The following is a 22723-nucleotide window of genomic DNA, read 5'->3' as shown; positions in this document are numbered from 1 at the left end:
GTCCGCAGCTAATCTTGCATGCCACTGGACCCATCAGCCTAACAATTTTTGTGCTCATGTATGACTGTATGCTCAAGGACCTCTTGTGGTTGCAGCGATTCCAACTTTCTAAAAAACATATTTTATTGACTGTTTTACACTATTATTGTCTGGTGACACTTAACTGGCCAGTGGGGCCACAGCCCATTAACAACTGCCTCAGTTTGCAAACTTGTTCCTGTCCAAATTTGCTTGCTTGCTATAGACCAGGGGTCCCCAACTGGCGGATCGCGGTCCGGATCCAGACCCAGACACAGTTGCATCTGGACCCAGGACCTAAACCCGATAAATAATTCGAAATTATAAATATTAGGCAATGAGTTTATACTTTAACCGGCGCTTCTTATTCAGCCGTTACGGCACTTGTTCAGCGGTGCAGAAAACACACCAACTAATGCGTTCTAAATCACATCACGTGATGCAGCTCAGGCAATCAAATATGGGTATTCTGACAAGTGTCCTAACTCGAGCGCGGTTTACACACACCGTGACACACGGGGCTAAGACGAGGAAATAGAAAGAAGAGCAGGAGAATTTCGTTGATCGAAGAAGTTATCTCACATAATGTTCTCCGAAAAGAGAAACGTGTTCAGAGAGAATATAATTTATAAGCCAAAAATGAACAGACTCTTATATGTTAATTGTTCCCACAGGCAGTTAAAACCAACATGTCTCATATGTTCAGAAACCGTAACTATTGATAAAAGCGGCAAATGAAGCGCACTACGAGGCAAAGCACAACTCTTTTGAACAAACGTACCCACTCACATCTGAAATGAAGACAGAAAATAAACCTAAGAGCCCAATATGATCAGAATCCTAACGCATGAATTCACTGTCCAATGATGTAAACAGAGAGAATAGAACTGAAACAAGTGGTTTAATAACCACAGATAAAGTCCTGCTCACTGATTTATCTTTTTAAATGACAAAAATATAATATTGTGGCTTTTTATTGACATCACTTCACACCTGAATGAACTGAATTTAAAGCTGCAGGACAATTCAGTGAAATTAATTTTTCTAAAATGAAGTACTTAATTTTATGATTAAATTTTTCAAAAGCTTTCTGTTATGTCATTTATTCTTTAATCTAGCTCTTAGTTTACTTGAAAAGAGAAGAACATTTATTTATGTATTTCTATGTATTATTTATAATCCATCCAGTTAAATTTGAAAACTGTGAATAATAATTTGTTAAAATATAATTGATTTGTACTTTCTTTACTTGACTTGACAGTTGTTGACTACACAGAGACGTTCTTACTACTACAAGGCTTCTTGAATATATTTATATATATGTATATGGCACTAAATAGCGCGAGTTAGATATTATTGCCCGAGGACATTTTCTCAATCTGGACCTTTTGGAATTTAAGTTGAATAACCCAGCCGCAATAGTAGGTAGAATTGGTCTGGTAGAATTCATGATACATTTTTCCATCAACTCTGTTTTGGTCTCCACCAAGTCCTGAGGGAAATATCTGGCTCTTAAGTTGCTGAATGCTCCACTATGTTTAACAGCTGGTTTCCAACTGTGTCTGTCTGCTGTTTGGTGCTGGGCAGGTAGTAAACAGTGGTGTTATCACAGCGCTTTATCTGAAAACGGCTGCCTGCTGTTGTTGGGAGCGAGGTTAAGGAAAGCAGTGAGACTGGAGGTCCAGCTGCATGGAGCAGCAGTTCCAGCACAGGTTATAAATAATATAAACCCATTTCACTCTCGAACCTCTTCCGGCCCAGGATGAAATTTTAAATCAAGTGTGACTCTCACGCTGAGCATCAACTTTGAAACACTTTTTTTTAGCCATGTGGAAGTCTGTGACTACTTTCAGTTTAAAATCAATCTGAAACAGCACGGTGTGAGCTGTGACCAGCTTCTCCAAAGAGACTTTCTTTTATCCAGGAGCGGAATAGGATAGGAATTAAATGTTTGACTATGGATACCCAACATCCCAAATATGCAACACCAAGGGTAGAAGATGACTCTTACTAAGTAGAATTCTGGTCAAAGCCAGGTGTAACATTTTTATTCAAGAGGCCAATGATTCACACTGTGACATATTTAACTTTGTAGTACAATTACATGTGTTTTCATTAATTAGCCAGTTACTTGGGTGTCGGTCCGGCTATCAATTAATTTAGTTATTTCCTCTCCAGAGTGGATTTATAAGACGGTGAGTAGGATCCACAGTTAATGTTTGCATACGTACGGATGAGGTAATGTCTCTACGTCAAACATATTTTGATTAATACAACTTTACGTATGTCTGCCAGTGCTCAATTTAGATCAGCCTCATTTCCCGCCCTCTAGACGCCCACACTCATTAGATTAGATTATCAATGCAGGGCACCTCATACATGATGATGCATAGAGAGCCTGCTGATCAAGGATTCTTCTCCAGTAAATCATGGCGATACCCAAGAGAAGGACCAATTCGTTTTTTCCTGACACAGAAGTGGAGGTGCTTATGTGCGAGGTGATCCCTGAACACTCGTTCCCTCCTAATTCTTCCATTCACGTAGACCCAACAGTGCCAGTGCATCCATCTCGCAGCATTATGAGCGTCACTACAATATTTAGACTTATCTGTTTACAGCAGTCAGACTGACTGCTTCCAAAATGATCGCGACAACCGGTATATCTATCACCCTGGGATATCATTTGAAAATGGTAGATTGATTGGTGAACACAATTTACTTATCTATTTAAGTTTATATATAAATACATATTTATATATATATATAAATTATATACATATGTATATATACATATATGTCTGCTATACTGCTATGTCAAGGGTTATCTATTAATCTAACAACATATAGAGATATAATAAATCTGAATTTGCATGTAATTCCACTACTTCCATAGTGTATGGTCACTGCACTTGATCTGTGCCAGAAGGGAAAGCCCAGCCCTTAAATCTCCTCCTCTTGGGTGGATCCTTAGGAGAAAGAAGGTTCAACACGTGATTTTTCATCTGAACAGGAAAACAAATCCCCTCTAGCATCATCAGACTGCCAAATATCAACTCCCTGCATGCCCTCAGATCATCTCTGCATCCAAATATATCACCACCATATCACCACCTGAAGCTGTGCTTGACACCAACGCTGCCTATGTAATGCTGATATTTGGAGGGGGAATTGTCAAGGAGCAAACAACAAGCAATCATCTCCCAGTGGGAAAGAAGGAGGTTGATCAGATAAGAAGGGGGGAGGGGAGGAGACCGAAACAAAGCAATGAGGCTTAGGTAAAGAAAGAGACACAGAAGAAGAAAGGGAAGTGTAGGTAGTTTCTTTATGTTTCTTTATTTTAGTTATCACAACATGTCTGCCCTCCTTTTACCTCTTATATTCAACACTGTGTCACTTGTCCCATTAGCAGTCTATATAATTTATATACTACTGTAATATACCAGATAAACATTTACATTTTAAAGGACTACATAGTTTATAATGAGATGTTCCTGCCTCAGTGATTATACAGTAGGTTAAATATTATTCTTCAGAAAAATTATGAAGTTATATGGTTAAAAAATGTTAATGAGTAAACATTGTGTCAGAATAGAAAAGTGTTTGGGGTGAGCTGTCCGAATTGGTTTGACTGCTTGTTAAACTCTGTCCCAATTTCTATTTCTACATATGTGAAACGCACAATATGAGATGTTGCTAAATAGTGAAAGTAATGTGACAAGCAATTCTGCTCAATACTGTTGAGTAATTGGTGAAGTTATGTTTTTAAATGTTTGTTCTTTTTAAATGAGAATATGTAATGAGTAATTCATTACATTTTTTAAGGAACCTGCCCAACACTGGTGGTAATTTAATGGTAGTACTGACACGAAAAAGGGGAACTTAAATATTTTTACATTTCCCCACGTCTTTGTATCTAAGTGACTAATGGGGACAACAATTTTTGAAATTGGTCCAGTATTGAGGGATAATGTTGCAGACGTAAGCCAATTAACAATTAGCAATACAATCTCTCGGGACAACTCCTCATCGTCAAGTACGTCCACTAAAAGTGCTTGTTTTAGTCACCAACAGGCTCAGATTTAGAAGAGTCTGACATCATTATGGAAAGAATCCTACAGAGAACTGAAAAATGTTGCCGTACCTTTCGCTTTCTGTTTCTTATTATTATCTCCACCAGTAGAATCATGCGATCAGGCACATTTGTGCGTGGCCTGTGATTGAGTGTGCACCTCACTCGCATTCTGCTACAGCAAACTGCCTAATATTTTGGGTGGAAATCTGGGACTGTGGATTTATAATTAAAAAATACCACAAGAATTTCAACTAACCGAAATTTTTTGGAGAGCAGCAACGAAAGGCCAGAGAGCCTGAAAAAGCACACAAGGTTTCCTGTGAGCACCTGCAGTAACACTCCGTCAGTGAGAGAGAGAAGCTGTGTCGGTGCTGCGGTCAGTGCTCATTAACCCCGACCCCCCTGTCCTTTCACCTGCTGGTTGTTCTTGATTTATTACTCAGCGTGTGCCAGGCGGGTGGAGCCCTCCTTCAGTTCTAGTGCGTAATATTCAAGACTGAAATGCCCCCCCCGTGCTCAGGTCTGACAGAACAAGGTGTGACATTTGAGGTATCCAATCTTGAGCTGAAAATGAATAAAGGAAAAGAAAGCGTGAGAACTCACCTCCCGTCTCTGTCCCAGTCGTATACGTCCACCTTGACCGTCCTGGAGGTGAGATGGACAGATATGAGAATCACAGAGAGGAGGAAGAGTATGAGGGTGAGAAAGAGAAATGTCAGAGGGAGAGGGATCAACAGTTTATGTAAAGTGAAGGAAGTAAACAATCAGTAGGACGTTTCACCAGTAAAAAAAAAAGGGATTCACATTATATGATAAACAATGTCTGATGTCATAAAGGAGGCTTTTAAAGGAATACACCTATACTTATGGTACTGATCCTTATATGCAACACTATATATAACCCTGAGTGGATAATACTTGGCATGTTCTTTGTCATAGTGGGCCAGTAGCATAACGGAATATTCAAAGTACAGTGGTGCACACAGAAGAATACACATTGCATCTTGAATCCAGCCCAGAGATCAACCAGTACAACCAGTGTGCTGTAGAATAATCAAGGTCCTAACAACACAGCGCTAAATTATGTATTAATGTCGACATTTTAAACTGTCAAATTCAAATGATCACTAATTATGTGACACATATGAGCCTGGGCAGTTAACCGCGGCTAACCAGCCTCAGTAATAACATGTCATTAGCCCTTTGAAACCCTTTTTCACTTAAAACTTCTGACAGCTTAACAGGTGCAGCTGTGTGTACAGCAGGGATGTCACAACACCACACATTTAGAAGTTGATAACAATACCTGTGAAATTCCACGATTCTGGATTTTAAATTCGATACCACGGTAAAAAAACAAAAATAAAACAATACATCCCTTCTGCTTCCACACACGCTCCCTTATTACTGTTACATACTGGTTGTTTTTTGATAATCCACCTGACCAAAAACTACATTTTACAAGATTACATATGACCACATCACGTTATAATTAAGCCACTTTTACTAAATATAGCTTGCACATGATGTAACTCAATGAAACCTTCGTTAGGGTTAGGTGTTAGCTCCGTTTGCTGCCTACCGGCTGCTAACAGCTAAAGCTGATTTCAACACAGATTTGTTGTTCAAACTGTAGCATTTTCTATCGTCCCCGGAATGACGGATCGCCATTAGTCTCGATGCCCTGAACCCCCGATACCTACATTACTGTAGAAAAATGAGCACAGTTTTAAGAATTTTGGCATTGACTTGGTACCAAATTATTGATTCTTGTGACACCCCTAGTGTACAGTATGCTTATAATACACTAAATGTCATCTATTTCATCTTCTCTAAAATCATTTTTAATATTGTCAACAATGTGTTCGCCCATATCCCAATACTACTCTGTCTTTGGCACTTAGCCTAGTGCACATGTTCCTACTGAACATGTAAATCTTTAACTCACAAATATAGTATCATTTAAAAAAATAATGTAAATCGTACATGACGAAATTGTGCATTTAGTGGGGACTATTTTCAGGGGTGGATTAATCAACATTTGGTGATGTAGTGAGTATTTGGGGCAGCAGGACGGTGTGTGTGGGATTTAGTCAAACTAAACTAGAGTGTGTGTTTTCATGGTGATGAAGGAACATGTTACCCAGTGCAACAGTTTGGCTCATTGATGCATTTTAATGGAGCTCTATGGCACACAGGAACAAGATACATCAAGCCTTGATACACACACAATACTTGGTAGTATTCAATACTTGGTACATTCATAGCTGTCCTTCCATGGTATTTCTACCAGGAGTAAAAAAGATGTGACTATCGCCATGCCCAGGCAGTGTGGTGGTCATTGAGGTTGGAAAGGATAATGTTTGACGAGCCCCTATTTTCACATTACTTTTGAAGTGTCTTTTGTTTAAAATGTGCTAATGCCCTACAATGTCAGATTTAATTACAATAAATTCAATCAATGAAATGGAGATAATAGGCTAGTTTTGAAGAAGAAGAAAAAAAAAGATGTGTTTGTGTGTGTTTGTGTTAGATTGTATGTAATGGTTTACGGCCAGTGTAAATCAAGCAGCAAACTCCGGTTCTAAAAAGTGAAGCCAAGGAAGTGTCTTAAACCTGCATTCTCTCTAATGTCCATCAGGGGGTGACTCTTCTGGTTGTATAGAAGTCTATGAGAAAATGACTCTACTTCTCTCTTGATTTATTACCTCAGTAATTAAACATTGTAAACATGAGTTTATGGTTTCAAGTCTTCTTCAATACATCATGATATTCATTTAGTAAATTATGGTCCATTTAGAGTCAAGTAGACTATAAAGCAGAGTATACCTTAGGGCGATTACTGTGATTGACAGGTCGCTACCACTAATAGAGCTACATACAGTGTTTATACATCACTCCTCCACAGTCTAAATATGGTCACTTGAAATCACTGGGTGCAAAAAGTCAAGATGGCGACGGCCAAAATGTCAAACTCAAGGCTTCAAAACGGCAGTCCACAAACCAATGGATGACGTCACGACGACTACGTCCACTTCTTACATAGTCTGTGGTGTAAATAAATAACTTGTGAGATTGCCGCTGCATTGCCTCCATGTTGGTCTCAATAACACCAGCACTGGCCTGAGACTGAGAGCATGGCCGACTGCTGGCATTATTCTGACCAGCACAGGGTCCAACCTCATCTTCACATAGTTTAATTTGGCTTTACTTTACTTTTGTTAAAATAAAAACAACATCTAAGGAAGTCAGTATTTCCAGTTGCAGTTTAAATAAAGGGAAACTCACAGTCGCCTAGCTAATAAGCTCAAATGACAAATCTGACAAACAATTAACTAATGCAGCAAATTGTTTTGTAAACTCTCCCTCTCTCCCTAAAGCAACAGTTTATCAAACAAATCATTTCCAGGAGTAAATAAGTGATTAAAAACTTTACCAACAGAGCATTAATTAGCTTATCATAGCAGTAGTCTACTCTTAGCCAGTCTAGAACATCAGGTCCATGTACATTCATGTGTTGTTTCTCATTAGTACTGGATGTAATTTGTTTTTTATTATATATATATATATATATATATATAATCTTATATGATGCAGATATTATATAAGATTCATTATACACACTTCACTTAGGCGCAAGGTTGTCAGAACAGCATCAATAAGGAAGAAGGTATCGCCTGCACACTTACTGAATGTTCATGTTGATCTCTGTTCATTCTGACCTGACGAGGATCCAAGTAGATCAAAGTCAAACAATGAGAGTCTCAAAAAAAGGCCGGGGGCGTGGTCGCTACAAACAAATAAATGCCAGTCCCAGATACAGGCTGAGGGATTTGGTGTCTAAAACTTGGGATATTCGTAGGTTTCTGTTAGAACTGCATTTTTTCAGTGATTGGATGGTAACCACTTAAACCCACTTAATGTTAATAGTTAGGAAAGCTCTGAATGCCCTCGGTCTCTGGTTTGTGGGTGTGAATATTCTCCAAGTCACAACAGGTGATTTCACACAGTGATATCAAGTTTCACAAAATGGTCTCACTATGTGAAATGGCTATGTGGACAAAAAGCATCACACATGAATACAACTGGGCTCATTGAAGGGTCTCAACTTTCCAGTCAAACCCACTTCATGCAATTCCAAGACTGTTTAGGGAGCCCAATATGCAGAAATGTTAAAACATACCATTTAGAAAAGGCTAAAATATCATATTTATATTGCACACAAACAACTGCTAGGCTTTTGCCCCAAACTGCTTGTGCTTATCATAAAGTGGGCATGTCTGTAAGGGGGAGACTAGTGTGTACTTTAGAACCCATTTTCATTCATATGTTGAAGTGAGACATCAAGGGACCCCATCAAAAGTTGTCCCCTGACAAAATTTAGCCTAACTTCGCAACGTTATTTAGCCTCCTTCCTGACAGGCTGACATGTTTGGTAGCAGTGGATTCATCTGGTCTGCTAGTTCCATATGAAACTCATATCTTCCCTGAGACCGAGGTTTACGTTTCATAAGCATCTATACAAATGTCTGAATGTAAATTTACATTTTTCAAACTGTATATTTTAGTTCCTCCCTTTGTGGACGTCATGTGTATCCAGTGTAGTTTCTCCAGGTCACATTTACTGACATACGGTCATTATTAATAGATTTATAGTGCATCCAGGATGAATTTAAACTGCTTACAACCAACAGGATGAACACAAGGTCATTTATCACCTGCCAGCATATAAAACAAAAATCTCCATAGAGGTGAGGTAGATCACAATAACATTAACCTCTGACCCCCATGCTGTCGCCTCACCTGTCATAGTCTCCATTACAGAGCGCCCGAACAGGAATGGTGAACGGCTGCCAAGCGGGGTTCAGATTGTTCTTGATCACCTCAGTCTTGTGGCAGATGGTGAACCTGGAAACACAAAGAGACAAGGAATATATGAGTGTATATGTATAATACGTTTTGCTCCCTGGAGCTAGCTCACTCTGACACATACTTGAAATGCATTTCAGCATGAGACAGAACTGTCTCACAGAGGGTTTGGATTCTGAGCTGCATGTCTGAAATATTGAAGGATACAGTAAGTACAGATTAGAATTTTCTGTCTCGGTGTCAAGAAAATCTATTAACCCTTCTTCCATCCGACGGACAAGAAGCCTTCAAACCCCTCATGGGACTGGATCCAACAGAGAAATCTGCTGGCAGGTTTTCAGTCACAGTCACTAACAAGGGAAGTTTGGCAACAGATGAGCAGGACACTCGCCTCCACTGAAGGACAAACAGATGGATTGTACAACACAAGCATCTTCCGCAAACACACACTTACGTCCCATCCTCGTTGCTCCGGTAGAAGACGAGGAAAGGGTCGGACTTGCCGAAGAAATCCTTTTTGTCCAGCTTGTTGGCACAGAGCTGCATGGTGGCTATGTCCTGGAGGACAACAACAGTTTATCGTTTACTCATTAGCTCACTTCACTTCACACAGGTATAGCTGCTATGGCCAACACCAGATTGTATTAGTTTAAAATGGACTTATATGATGTTAATTAACTTAATGAGGTAAAAATAAGTGCAATATACGGGATTCAGAGCATTAATATAGCAGGAAAAAACTATTGTGTATATAAAGATATAGTAGAGTAATGTCCACCTGAGCAGAGGATGAAGTGACTCTCCCTCTGTGTGTGTTGTAATCAGAGTTTCTCTGTGCTTTGTTTACATAGCCGGGCCAGACGTGCATGCTTGTAGTGAATGTCATCCATAGGGGGGGGGGAATCCCAGAGGCCCCACGATACGTTATCACGATACTTAAGTCACAATAAGAGCTCATTGCGATTCTTAACATTTTGCAATGTGGTAAGTACTGCGATAAAATATACTGCGATTTATTAGCTTTTTTCAACAACAAATTACCAAAATGCCATTAAAGCCAATGCGTAAACTTGCATTCTTTCTAATGGCCATCAGGGGTCGACTCCTCCGGTTGCATGAAGAAGTCTGGTTGTACAGAAGTCTATGAAAAAATGACGCTACTTCTCACTTCACTTCTTGCTAGTTTCAAGTCTTCTTCAATACACGGAGTATGCTTTAGGGGCGGGGCTACCTTGTGATTGACAGGTCTCTACGGCGTTGTCCGGTCTGGAAGTTGTCCGTGTTTTCGTCTTAGAACCTCAACCCTCAAGACAACTTTTAACTTACCTCAAATCTGAATTAATTTTGATGTAATGAGTTTTTAAAGTTAGCAGTTCTGTTTAAAAGCACTGCTGAAGTTTAAAGTTTAAAGTTTAAAGTCTCACTGTGCGACCGGCTGACAGCTGAAACAAACACAGACAGGTGTACAGGTCTTTCTTTTTTTTGTCTTATAATTGAACTTTTGCCCGAATACACTGCAGGCAGTTTTTGCACTAGTCTAACATCTAATGTCTGATACGCTGGGTTGTTATTAAACTTAAAACCTTGGATAGACAGAACTGATACATTAAAATAAAACTAACCAGGGACAGACACAGGCATTCAAAAGGCCTCATGAACTATAACTAATACATGTAAATGTAAACTTCATATTCTGAAGCCTTCAAGGACTCTGCAGTATACCACCATCACTGCTATATAGCGTGAGTTTCACCTTCCTCACATTCAAATGCATGATAGAGTATCAGGAAGGTTAAACTTAATTCTGTGTAAACATTACAGCAAACTGCTTCCTCGGTATTCAAATCATTAGCAGCATGCATGGAATTGCATGTGTTTGCATAGAAGTGAGGACTGTAATACCATGGGAGCATGTTTGTGTGGTGTGTGTGTGTGTGTGTGTGTGTGTGTGCGTGTGTGTGTGTGTGTGTGTGTGTGTGCTTCTCTTTGATTTGAGTGTCTTATTATTTACCCACCGTGGCAAGAAAAGTGAACTATAGACTTGGATAAATAATTCATGAGCGCCTCTCATCATCGCTTTGAAGGAAAAGTACAAATTCACTTTCCCTCCACTTGATGCCAATGACAAAATTATTCTGTCTGTGCGGCCATTCATTCGGCAAAGTTAAAAATGGAAACATGGAAACCTGACAGCTTAACTTTCTGACCCCCGTGTCGGACTGCTTATATCACAGAGTGTGTGTGTGCCTCATGAAACACAGTGTCCTGAGTTTGATCTGGTACGAACCCGGCAGTTACTGAGCTCCTCGGCGGAGAAGATGATGGTTCCACACTTCTTCCCTGGAATCCCACTGTGAGAGACTCAGAGAAAGAGAAAGAGAGAGAGAGAGAGAGAGAGAGAGAGAGATAGAGAGATAATAATTGTTATTCTATTGTTCATATATGTTTATATTTTTATTCTATTGTATTTTGCAACATGCCGATTGCATGGCATGTTGTCTAATCATTTGTCTAATCGTTACCTCATGATTAGACAAATGACGTAATTACTCATCAATGCAATGTCCTATTAGAAGTGGATTCAGCTGTGTGACCTGTGACCAAAGGCAAAAAATGTAATGGGCACTTGGGAGCTTGAGCACACGGAGAAATCCTACAGTGAGGGGATGATGTTGGGAGAAAGGTTCATAGCAGATATCAGAGGTTTAACTGTGTCCATTCCTGTATTAAATGTCCATTTTAGGCTTTGACCACCCCATTTTGATGTAGTCTTTTGAATAACATGTTTATGAGTTTCAGATAAAGTAGTGCCATAAACACGTTCCCCTTTCGTGGCGGGCCTGACTGCTTGGCTCCCGGTCCACGGCGTACCGCGGGGAAGTGAGGAAGAGTTTGGTGCTAACATTAGTGTATCCAGCATCCAGCAGCAAAAGCTAACTGCAGCTAGTCGTGTTTCTATTCAATTGTCAAGTAAACTATTGAAATGTGAAAAAAGAAATGCAAATTAGGCCGTTTCCATCAACTAGTTTGGAGCGAATGAACCCAGCTACAGTGTAGTTTGCTCAGAAGTTGATGCTATAGGCTTTGCATGGCTTTGCACTCCACCAGTAAAAAAAAGAGTAGAAGAAGTAGAGGTTGTGATCCATGATCCATTCTGCATATCAACTTTTTTTTCAACAAAGGCTAAAACCACCTTATGCGAGCATACAAACATTTTGGTAATTGACGAAATTTGATTGAATGTTGCCGTTTCCATACAGCTTCTCTACAGCGATACTTCAAAATGTGCATGAAAATACGTGAATGGAAACAACTGACAAATCACGTCCTTCATCGTATGGTGGTCCGATCAAAAGACTCTTCTGTGTTGTTCTGGAGGACACGGACAAACAAGTGGAGTGAAGGATTAAATGAAAACAATTCATCCAATATGCAAAGCTTTGGAAGTCATACGTTTACTAGTTTGTGTCATGAATGCTTCATGCAGCAGGCAACGTGGTTTGTGACTTACTCTTTCTTAGTGTCAACCGGGCTACACACACACACACACACACACACACACACACAGTGTAAATGGGGGAGAGCCTACGCTGCACATCACACAATCAGACAGTAACCCTCCATCTGCAGCCGGTCACAGTACACCCTGGTGATTGATGTTAGCGACAGTGACAGAAATGCTGACCCCGGATCAGATCCCCACCACTCAGAATTATCACATACAGGAGGAAAAAAAGAGGACTTCTGCTCTGGAGACACGCCACCAATCTTCTGTCTGATCACGGCTCGGCTCCCAGCCCCCGTGCTTCTCTCAGGGGAGATTTGATTTCTCATTCGGTGATGAATTACGGGACAATCTCGGTAATCGTATTGAAATTGGATCTGGATTAGAAAAAGGAGGCTTGAAGTCATTTCTCAAAAGGGAGGGATCCCCGATACAGGGGGGGTTCAGTGCTCTGCCTTTAAGCTTGCTGAAGGATGCTTTGTTGCCGCACCTCCTCGTGCGTCTCATAAACCCGCTCCAGATTAACAGGCACGCTTTCAGAAATTCTCTGCCTAACTCAACACAAAGCAAATGTTAGAAGCGGATTCATTGCAAACAAAGTCATTGTAAAGATGCGTGGCACGTTTGTTGTAGTTGGTGTCAAATGAGGTAAAAATAAGCAACTTTTTCACGAGATGAGAACTTGAGGGAAAATGTTGCACTCACCCCAAAGCCGGAAGATTACTAAATTCAGCGAAAAGAGCAAAAAGGAGAGAAAGTGATGGAAATAATGGACAGATGGCAGACAGAATGGGAGTTAAGGAAATCAAACTGGGACAAAAACAAATGTTTGTCTTGTTGAATAGATATTTTCCTCCATTTTGTCTCCACAAGTTTTGAGATCATTCTGAGCTGTCTCTCTCACACACACACACACATACAGTCATTACATATCAATACATTCATGTAAATCAAGTTTGAATGCACCAAGACATGATTTCCCTCGTTGCAACGGAAACATGTTTGGCCTCCCAATGCCTTACGGTGTCTCGGCACATCGTGGCATAATCCTTAATCATTTCTATCCACATACTTATGTTTTACAGATATAATGTTTAGGCTAAATGGAAAGAGTCTCTTGTTAGTGTGCTCACGGGCTAAGTTAGCTGATGCTAACGGGCTGATGTTAAGCATGGATATTGTACCATGTTTATCCAAGAGCATTCAATATCAATAATATTAATATATTATTTTTCTATCTTGTTTTTTTTCTCTCAAACTATTTTTCTTTTTCTTTGTATTTATTGTATTGATGTTTTATTACTGTTTACATTGTGCTGATCATTGGTGTCCTCAGCGATTGCCTTCAACCAGGAAATATTGATGAGATTAGCTGATAACACTTCCAGACTCCCTTGACTTCTACTTGTGAATGTGATTTTATGGTGAACATATCATGTCTACTACATACAAAAAACACAGACTTTCACAAAAGCACTTTAAAGCTGGATGGAGACATGCAGTGGGCTACTGTAGCCTATAATCAGCTTCACCTCATAGCTTGTCTCAACTTGGTCTACTTGATCGGCACAAACTTTAGAACATTCATGTTTCCCAAAGGATTCATCCTAATGACTTCGGTGGTTTCTGACCACATATCTTTAAAAACTCAGCCTCAGCTCTACTTTGTGTTACCCTGCTAATTAGCAAATGGTATCATGCTAACACGCTGATCTAGGTAGGTTGGTGTTAATCATTAAACCTGCTAAACATCAGCATGTTAGCATTGTCACGATGAGCATGTTAGCCTTTTGATGTTAGCATTTAGCTCAAATTGCCACTGTACCTAGGCACAGCCTCACAGAGCTGCTCTGACCAGCTCATTTTGAAATACACATATTGTTTTAAATGGCTGAACACACACCAAAGCGTCATGAGGCGTGTCACGCTGCTTTGACGTCTATGCTCCGGCCTTGTATTGATTTTGGAGCCTCAAATGAAGACCCAGCGACCCAAGCTGTTTTTTTCTGCGGCTGCAGTACGTGTTGGGTGGGAGCTAAAAGGAATCAAAAGCGAAGGATTTTTCCCCCAGAGGCAATATGCTATCAAAGAAATCAATAAACAACTAAAAATAATACTCCTATTGTCACTTTCACTGGTTGAAATAACAAACATTGCCAGCGGTAGGTCACATCAGCTGTCACTCATTGTCTTAAATTCCGTTTGTAACTTGATGGCCGGTCTGTGTTTTCTCTGCATGATGGTGTCTGTACTCTGATTGTTTATGAGGTACTAGAAGCTTCACTCTGTAACACCACTGCACAATGGAGCGATGCATCTTTTATCTACTGCTTGAAGCCAATTTCACATGATCTAGTTCAACTTTTATTCATATCATGTCAATATGGGGATATAGGGTAATGTACAAAAATATTCCCTAACTTACGACTTCTAATACAATTCCTCTTGTTATGTGTGTTGGCAAACAATATAACACACACTTTTATTCCATTATCACTCTTCGTGCATTGCTCTGTTCTTTGGTCTAGGTCGATCCAGAAGCCACTGTGTACAGTGTGCGAGGGGATGGCACGCCGACAGGTTTTGGGGTGTTGACTAGTTTTGACTAGTTTTTCAAGTGTGATAGAAAATTCCATTGTGCTAAGTACATTTCTACTGTGACTTCTCTTATGTGCTTTATTCAATGTGAGACAATACAATATCGGATGTCTGCTGTAGCTTCCTTCAAAGGAAGTATCCGATTGGGAGTGTTGTGGAATGTTTAGATTAGATCAGTCGTAAATCTTTAGTGTTGGGAGTATGTATATTGTGTAGATTAGGAACAAAAACAGATGTCTTATTGAGAAACACACCTTCCCCCCCTTTCCCTGTGGACTGACCCTTTAAAAGATGTACTCAGACTGCACTCTTGGCCCATCCAAGCCTCCTCTGCAGAGAATAAATATACCAAAGACAAACTTCTTTCCTCAAAGTTTCTTGTTTCAGTATTCAGTATTATAGGACTCACTCGGTACTGTTAGTTTTTTTCCACAACACAAGTCAAGTCAAACTCACAAAAAAGAAAAAAGTTGGAGAACTGTAATCACCCACTTGATAACTCCCCGTGGCTGCGAGTCACACTCCACCTCACGACGTGGCGATTCGTTCCATCCACTTGACGCCGCTCCCCTGAGAGCGATCGGCCCCGATGCAGCGCTGTGATTAAAACGCCAGCTGAGGTTCAAAGACGTCGACCGTAAACGTCTGTGACACATGCACGGGCACAAACACACTGCGAGCACACGCACGCAATATCCATTAGGGATGATGCTATTGCACATGCATGACATATTCTCACTGAGAGGCTGCTTCCTGTAACTTTGAACAGGGGTCTCGCCTCAGTCAGTCTACAGTCCATTCCTCGGCCTCGGTTGTGGACACGGTCGTGTGTGAAGACAAGTACAGCTCCTCACCTAAAACAACTTCACTTGAAACAGTAATTAATTCCTACACTCCTAATGTCCTCTCAGTTTGGTTCTCCTTTTAATCAATCTCCGCTCACCCTCCTTTAAAGAAGAAGGCTAACAGTGATGTATGAGCGTCTGCAGGCTGCAATCTCTCCGATAATGACTTATGCATGGGGGTGGGTGGGGCATGGGGATACCTGCAGTGTGTGCTAATACACCCACGCACACACTGCCACCACTGCCAGAGGGACCTATTCCTATTCCTGCTGCAACTCTACTACTAAAAGCTCAGTGGTGGTGAAGCTGAGTGGATCAGACGCACAGCAGGATGGAAGAAATCGATACGGCGGATATGAAGAAAATAACTTGATGAAGATGGAAGTCAGCAAAGAAAATGTGTGCGGATGTGTCAAGTCCTTCAGCAGGAGTATTATGAAGGTATATTTGTGTCTTTATTACGCAAACAAAAAAAAATGTTTTAAAAGCAAATTTCTTGCACTGCAATCAAAAATCAAGTTTGTAAGTGAAAATATATAAACTGAGAATAATTTATTTGTTAGTTTTGCTTATGAAACTAGAATTTTTGGTTAAAAAAATAAAACCTTTGGTTAAAAAAATAAAATCTTTGGTTAAAAAAAAAATATCTTTGATTAAAAAAATAAAATCTTTGGTTGAAAAAAAAGATCTTTGGTTGAAAAAAAATATATCTTTGGTTGAAAAAAATATATATCTTTGGTTGAAAAAAAAGATATCTTTGGTTGAAAAAAAAAAATATCTTTGGTTGAGAAAAGCTGGTTTCAAAACGAAGAGCTGAGCTGAGCTTGGATGTAGTGGGCGGGGCATATGCTCCCGTCGGTGTTTAGATGATGCAGATACCGAGAGCAAAGTCAAACCGACCAATAGAAACTCCTGGCACATTCAACAGCATATGCCCCGCCCACTACATCCAAGCTCAGCTCAGCTCTTCGTTTTGAAACCAGTTTTTCGTTTTGAAACCAGCTTTTTTCAACCAAAGATATTTTTTTTTTCAACCAAAGATATTTTTTTTTCAACCAAAGATTTTATTTTTTTAATCAAAGATATTTTTTTTTAACCAAAGATTTTATTTTTTTTAACCAAAGATTTTATTTTTTTTAACCAAAGATTTTATTTTTTTTAACCAAAGGTTTTATTTTTTTAACCAAAAATTCTAGTTTCATAAGCAAAACTAACAAATAAATTATTCTCAGTTTATATATTTTCACTTACAAACTTGATTTTTGATTGCAGTGCAAGAAATTTGCTTTTAAAACATTTTTTTTTGTTTGCGTAATAAAGACATAAATATACCTTCATAGAGTATTCCCACATGTTTCGTGTCCCTCCTCCCACATCTCCCACTGTTACAAGCTCACACACACTTTTTACTTCAATAAAGGATTTTGTAGCAATTTAGTAGTGCTTGACCAAAGAAATTCTTAGTCGACTAACAGTCATACAATTTTGTCAACTCATCGATTTAATCGACAAATCTGTAAAATGAAGTTTCCCGAATTGGTTAAAGAAGTCTTAAGGGACGTCAAATGTCACATTTTTTGCGCATTTAAATCCATTGCTGTCAGTGTAGACACGTGGAAGGCGCACTCAAGAGCGCCTTCCATGGACCATAATTTTTTAGTAAATTATGGTCCATTTAGAGTCTAATTGACCATAAAGCAGAGAATGCTTTAGGGCGGGGCCACCTTCTGATTGACACGTCTCTACCAGAGCCGTATACGGCCAAGCCAAGATAGCAACGGCCGTAATACAAGATGATCACGGCCATAACGCCAAACCTGAGGCGTCAAGACGTCAGTTCACAATGGGTGACGTCACGACAACCACGTCCCCGTCTTCTATACAATGTATGGTTAGAAGGAGGGTTACAATATTGCAACACAATATAAGTTCTGTAAGTACAGTCGGGGCCCTGTTGCTTCTACGCTGTTTCTGAAGACAGCGGTGTGCTGGCTTATATACTGTGCTGTCCACACGTGTTCAGGTAGGTCCTGATTGGACGGCTACTCTTATGCAAATTTTCAGGAGGAGATTATTACCCATATAGTCCAAAGGAAGGCTCCGTCGATGGCCGAAATGCCGAACTCGAGGCTTCAAAACCACAGTCTACAAAGCAATGGTGACATCATGAAGACTACGTCTACTTCTTGTGTAGCTTCTATGATAACGATGCATGAAACCAAAGAGGCATCCTCTAACACTGGGGTGGGAACCTCTGTGTGAGATCTGAATTGTAAAAGCAGGAGCTTTCTCACTGAAGTTACCTGTACAACAAAAGTGAGTCTTGGGTCCAGACTGTAAAAGTGAAAGGCACCATATGTGCAGTGTGCCGTCTCTCTGGTGCAGAAGCAGGAAGAATCTTTCCCTCTGCTGAGCAGTTAATCTCTCAAACCCTGACTGTCACTGATTCAGTATGATCCTCTCAAACTTTACTCTACAAGAAAGAAGGATAAATGAAAAATAGAAAGAAGAATTTTGATGTTCCCTTAACAAAGGATTTGTATTATCAGGGAAGCTAATTAAAGACACACTCTGGTAATGGTACTTTGAGTATGATCATTTTGGGCAATTTGTAATCCATTGTATTTTTGCGACATTTACAAATGAATGTACAGATTTCACATTTTTCATTCAAGGGACTACCTCATCATTTTGCTTTTGTCAGGTAAAAATGCTGCATCTCCAAAAAGTCAACTTTCAGGAAACTTTTTAATGCTTCTTCTTTTACTAAACTAAAGAATTTGAGTCCCTTTTCAGCGTCTGATTCCCCAGACAGCATTGAAGTCTATTTCATCAAAGATCTTTTCCATCAACATTCAAATTTGCAGATGACACAACCATACAAAAGGACTGATCGAGGGAAACAACAAGCAGCTGGTGAATGAGACACTCGCCTATGGGGAGGAAAACAGTCTTGTCCTCAACACCAACAAGACCTGGAAGCTAATCCTGGATTTCAGAAAGAAAGCTTCCCCTCTGCAACCTCTGTGGATTAAAGGTACCGGGACAGAACGGGCACGTCACCGTCAATGGTAGCTGGAGAAGGAACAGCAGCGGCTAATTTTCTGCCTACAGACATCTTGTGGATATACGTTTGTCCTTCTCGTGACTTTTCAAGACGTTGGGCGTCTGACGCTTTCATTGGGAGCGGTGAGCTTTTCCCTCCATTTTAAAGGCCCCTTCATTCACAATACTCTGCCGACAAATTACATTGTGAACGTAGCTCTCAAATACATGTTGTAGTCCTTTCTGTCTACTTCTCTCTGATATTTCAGAACTATTGTTCCAGAAGGCTGCCGTTATCTATCGATACCTTTGGAGTATCTCTCAATGATATTGTTAAAAACGCCATATTGGCATGCCGGATGTGAAAGCTTGACAGGCTTAGCAACAGTGACCAGGGGGGGAGGGGCTAATTGAAGGGTCAATTCTAATGCCTTTGTACACTTGTACTAATGGCAAATACAAATCCTGGATCCAACACAGTGTTGTGCTCACCTCACTCCACTACTGTAGTAAAATGATCAAGTGTTATGTAAAGCTGAGTTTCTCGAGATTATATGATGTAACCTCTCTGTGGCCACGTACCATGTACCAGTGGAGAGTATACAACTTGACCAACCAGGGCTCTTCATCAGTGAACGTGGGCAGTGAGCCATCGGCCTTCTGGGGGTGGCTGCTGTGAGATGATTGTAATATTCATGCATGTGGAAGTAGACGCAGGGGAGCTACCCTGAGAACTCATGGAACAAGAGTTCCACTGAGAAAACTGCTGTACAAAGGCTGTGATGCCATTTATTGGAGAAAAAAAAGGAAAGACGCCATTTCAAACTGTGGAGTTTGAAAGATGTCGGAATTTATTAGGTCGGGCTGGTCTCATCAAGCATTCGTAGAAATTCCAACAAAAAGTAAAGCACCATAATTTGTAGATATATGTTGTATGTTATTCCCTTAATCTTGAACGAGGAAGTATAAAGACCTCTAAAGCACACACAGAGCGGGGAGGTGGATGGGTCCAACAACCAGCGGTCTTTCAGCCTGGAGACCAAAGTTCGTTACCCCTGACAAACGAGAAGTCAATGTTCAGAAACGACCCTTTCGTAGATATTTTAACCCAAACGACAATCTTTTTCTAAACCTAGCCAAGTAGTTTTGTTTCCTAAACCTAACTAAATTTCCTGTGAAGACAAGTTCATTTTGAAAAAACTGTATGCATGTAAGGAGCGGAAAGTGACACGTGTTGCTGGCTTTCATGGAAACGCAGGAAAAATAAGGAGAAACTTTTCTCAGGATATCATACTAACTGTTGATACACTGACCGGGTAGACAGGGACCAGCTAAAGATGCTATTAATCTGCATAATGGGAAAAGAAGGGTGCAGTCGTTTGGGAGGTTTATCCAAACTGGGTAATAAAATTCAGGATATCTCTGCTGCATCGATCTGTTTTTAACATTGTCTCTCACAGCAGTGACGGGACATAGGTAACGTAGGTTACCAAAGTAAGCTATCAATGAGGTTATCAATAATGTGAACGCTAGCACTAGCAGAGTCAACGTTAGCTAGTGCTAAAGGGTTAGTTTGGTGTACGTTATATAGAGATAATATTTTCACTGCTTTCTTTTGCTGTCAGACAGCCCTTTCAGATGGGGAAGTGAAGCCTTTATCCATGCTCTCCAGACTCAATTGACAAAAACAGTAAATTTACAAAACACAAAGGCCAAGCTTTAACAAACCAAAGCATTTCCTTAAAATCGGTTTCATTCTCTTTGGCGGCACCTGTGGCGATAAGGTGTAATTGCGGGTGTCTTTGATATAATTTCCCAGAGATCCAAACAGTGTGGAATTCCTGAGAATGTCGCCACAGACACCCAGTTCTTAATACTGCAAATGCAAGGGCTTTCATCAGTGGGCCATAGGCTCAATCACTATTGTGTTACCTCACTCCGCGATAGATGGTGACTTAACAGACATTTGTTTCAATGGAAATCTTCAAGATTATTACTTGAAGCCTTTTAAGGTATTGCAGGTAAAAATGTAAGACAAAGATGTATTACCAGCGACTCAAAGACGGTCAATTGTATCTAGAAAAGCCTCTGAGAAATACCAAAGCCATAATATATTTGTAATTTTTCAAAGGTGAAGCTTTCATCTCTCAGCAAATGATGTATAAAGCAGAGAACTGGAGTCATGTCCCTCAGATGTGCTTTAACAGTGATGTACTGTACATCTCACAGCGGATCATTAACAATGGCCATCTAATATTCATGAGAAAAGATTAAACAGGACCTCAGATGATATCAATAAAATATGTCAGCCGATTGCCCATTTGAGAGTTTCATCTAATTTAATGAAGTTTCACTTTTTTTCTGAGAGAGAGAGACAGTTATAACTAGAAAATGCATTTCCTGCTAAAAATGTGTTGGAATGCTGAAAGCTGAAATGAATTGTAAAATAATTGCTGAAAATTAAGAAATGGGAGACTACCCGTCTGAAATGTTGAAGCCCGAATGCATTTAAACTGCACTGCTGAAAACCCTTCTAGTTGAAATGTCTAACTATGGTGTCTGTAGCTGAAAGTATGACGAAGTAGAAGGCTTTGAAAGTTGAAGAAGTTCAACAGGATTTGAAGATTTTCTCCACAGAGATCCCATTCAAAAGAAAATAGCAAAAAGCTTAATAATTCAAAGAATTTAAAGATTACAAATATGAAAAGTCAAAGCACCCCTCTCCTGAAAGACCTGAACATTTTGATATTTGAACGGTTTCTGTGGCTTAAAAAATGTCAGCAGTAGTGATATTTGTAGTAGTAGTACTAGAAGTTGTAGTTGTAGTAGAAGTATTATTATTAGTAGAAGTATTAGTAGCATTAGAATAAGTACTAGTAGTAACAGTAGTGATATTTGTAGTAGTAGTAGAAGTTGTAGTAGAAGTATTATTAGCAGTAGAAGTATTAGTAATTAGAATAAGAAGTAGTAGAAGTAGTATTATCAATAGTCATAGTAATAGCTGTAGTAATGGTCGTAGTATTTAATATAACAATAGTAGTAGTAGAAGAATTAGTAGTAGTAATAGTCATGGCAGTATTTGAAGTAGCAGTACTAGTAGCAGTCGTACTAATAGCTGTAGTAGTATTAGTACTGGTAGTAGCATGAATAGCAGCAGTAGTAGTAGCAGTAGTAGTAATACTAGAAATATTAGCAGCAGTAGTAGTAGTTGTCGCAGTATTAGTAAGAGCATTCATTATTAAAAAAAAGCCAAATTTTGAGCGTAATGTTTAAATACAGTTAATCTATGGAGCTTTTATTTTGAAAGGGTGGGGAGAGAAGAGGAGGAGACAAAATCTGAATGTATGAAACACCCAAACAGAGGTTATTAAATGACAGGCTTCAACACAAGCAGTTTAGTAAGAATTCACGCTCTGGGGCTTTTATTTTGAAATGGGGGTTTGAGTCCTCTAAAAGTCTCCAAGACCTTAATGACTGTATGAGAGTGAGAGTGAGAGAGAGAGAGAGAGTCTGATCTCTCTGGCAATCTTTCTCATTTGGAGATTGTCCTATGTTTTTTCTTTTACAGCTTACATGACTATTGTCCTGCTCTGCCATGTCTTTCCTCGTCTCTCCCTCTTGTGTCGTGGTGTGTGTAAATGTCACTCGAATCAGGAAACTTATCAGAATACCCATATTTGATTGGCTGAGCTGCATCAACGTATATCTCAAAATCGTGTGTGCGGCTTTTATTTTAAAATGGGGTGTGTGTGTGGGGGGGGGGGGGGGGGG

The 22723-nt window shown here is 39.8% G+C and overlaps 1 protein-coding gene across 4 annotated transcripts in view; it reads right to left on the bottom strand.

Annotated features, from left to right (window-relative positions):
- LOC116398787 (copine-9) overlaps positions 1–22723 on the bottom strand; it is a 144659-nt gene that overhangs the window by 32820 nt on the left and 89116 nt on the right. For all 4 annotated transcript variants that reach the window (XM_031875413.1, XM_031875416.1, XM_031875415.1 and 1 more), the window contains 4 exons: positions 11247–11310; positions 9414–9517; positions 8894–8998; positions 4694–4735 (listed from right to left, as the gene is read on the bottom strand). In XM_031875413.1, the coding sequence (XP_031731273.1) occupies positions 4694–4735; positions 8894–8998; positions 9414–9517; positions 11247–11310 (315 nt within the window). The remainder of the gene's footprint in view (positions 1–4693; positions 4736–8893; positions 8999–9413; positions 9518–11246; positions 11311–22723) is intronic.

This window comes from Anarrhichthys ocellatus, unplaced genomic scaffold (genome assembly GCF_004355925.1).
Source record: "Anarrhichthys ocellatus isolate YVR2014 unplaced genomic scaffold, GSC_Weel_1.0 scaffold90, whole genome shotgun sequence".
Classification (NCBI taxonomy): Eukaryota; Metazoa; Chordata; class Actinopteri; order Perciformes; family Anarhichadidae; genus Anarrhichthys; species Anarrhichthys ocellatus.
Note: the sequence above shows the minus strand (reverse complement) of the source record. Positions and strands in the feature narration are given on the sequence as shown.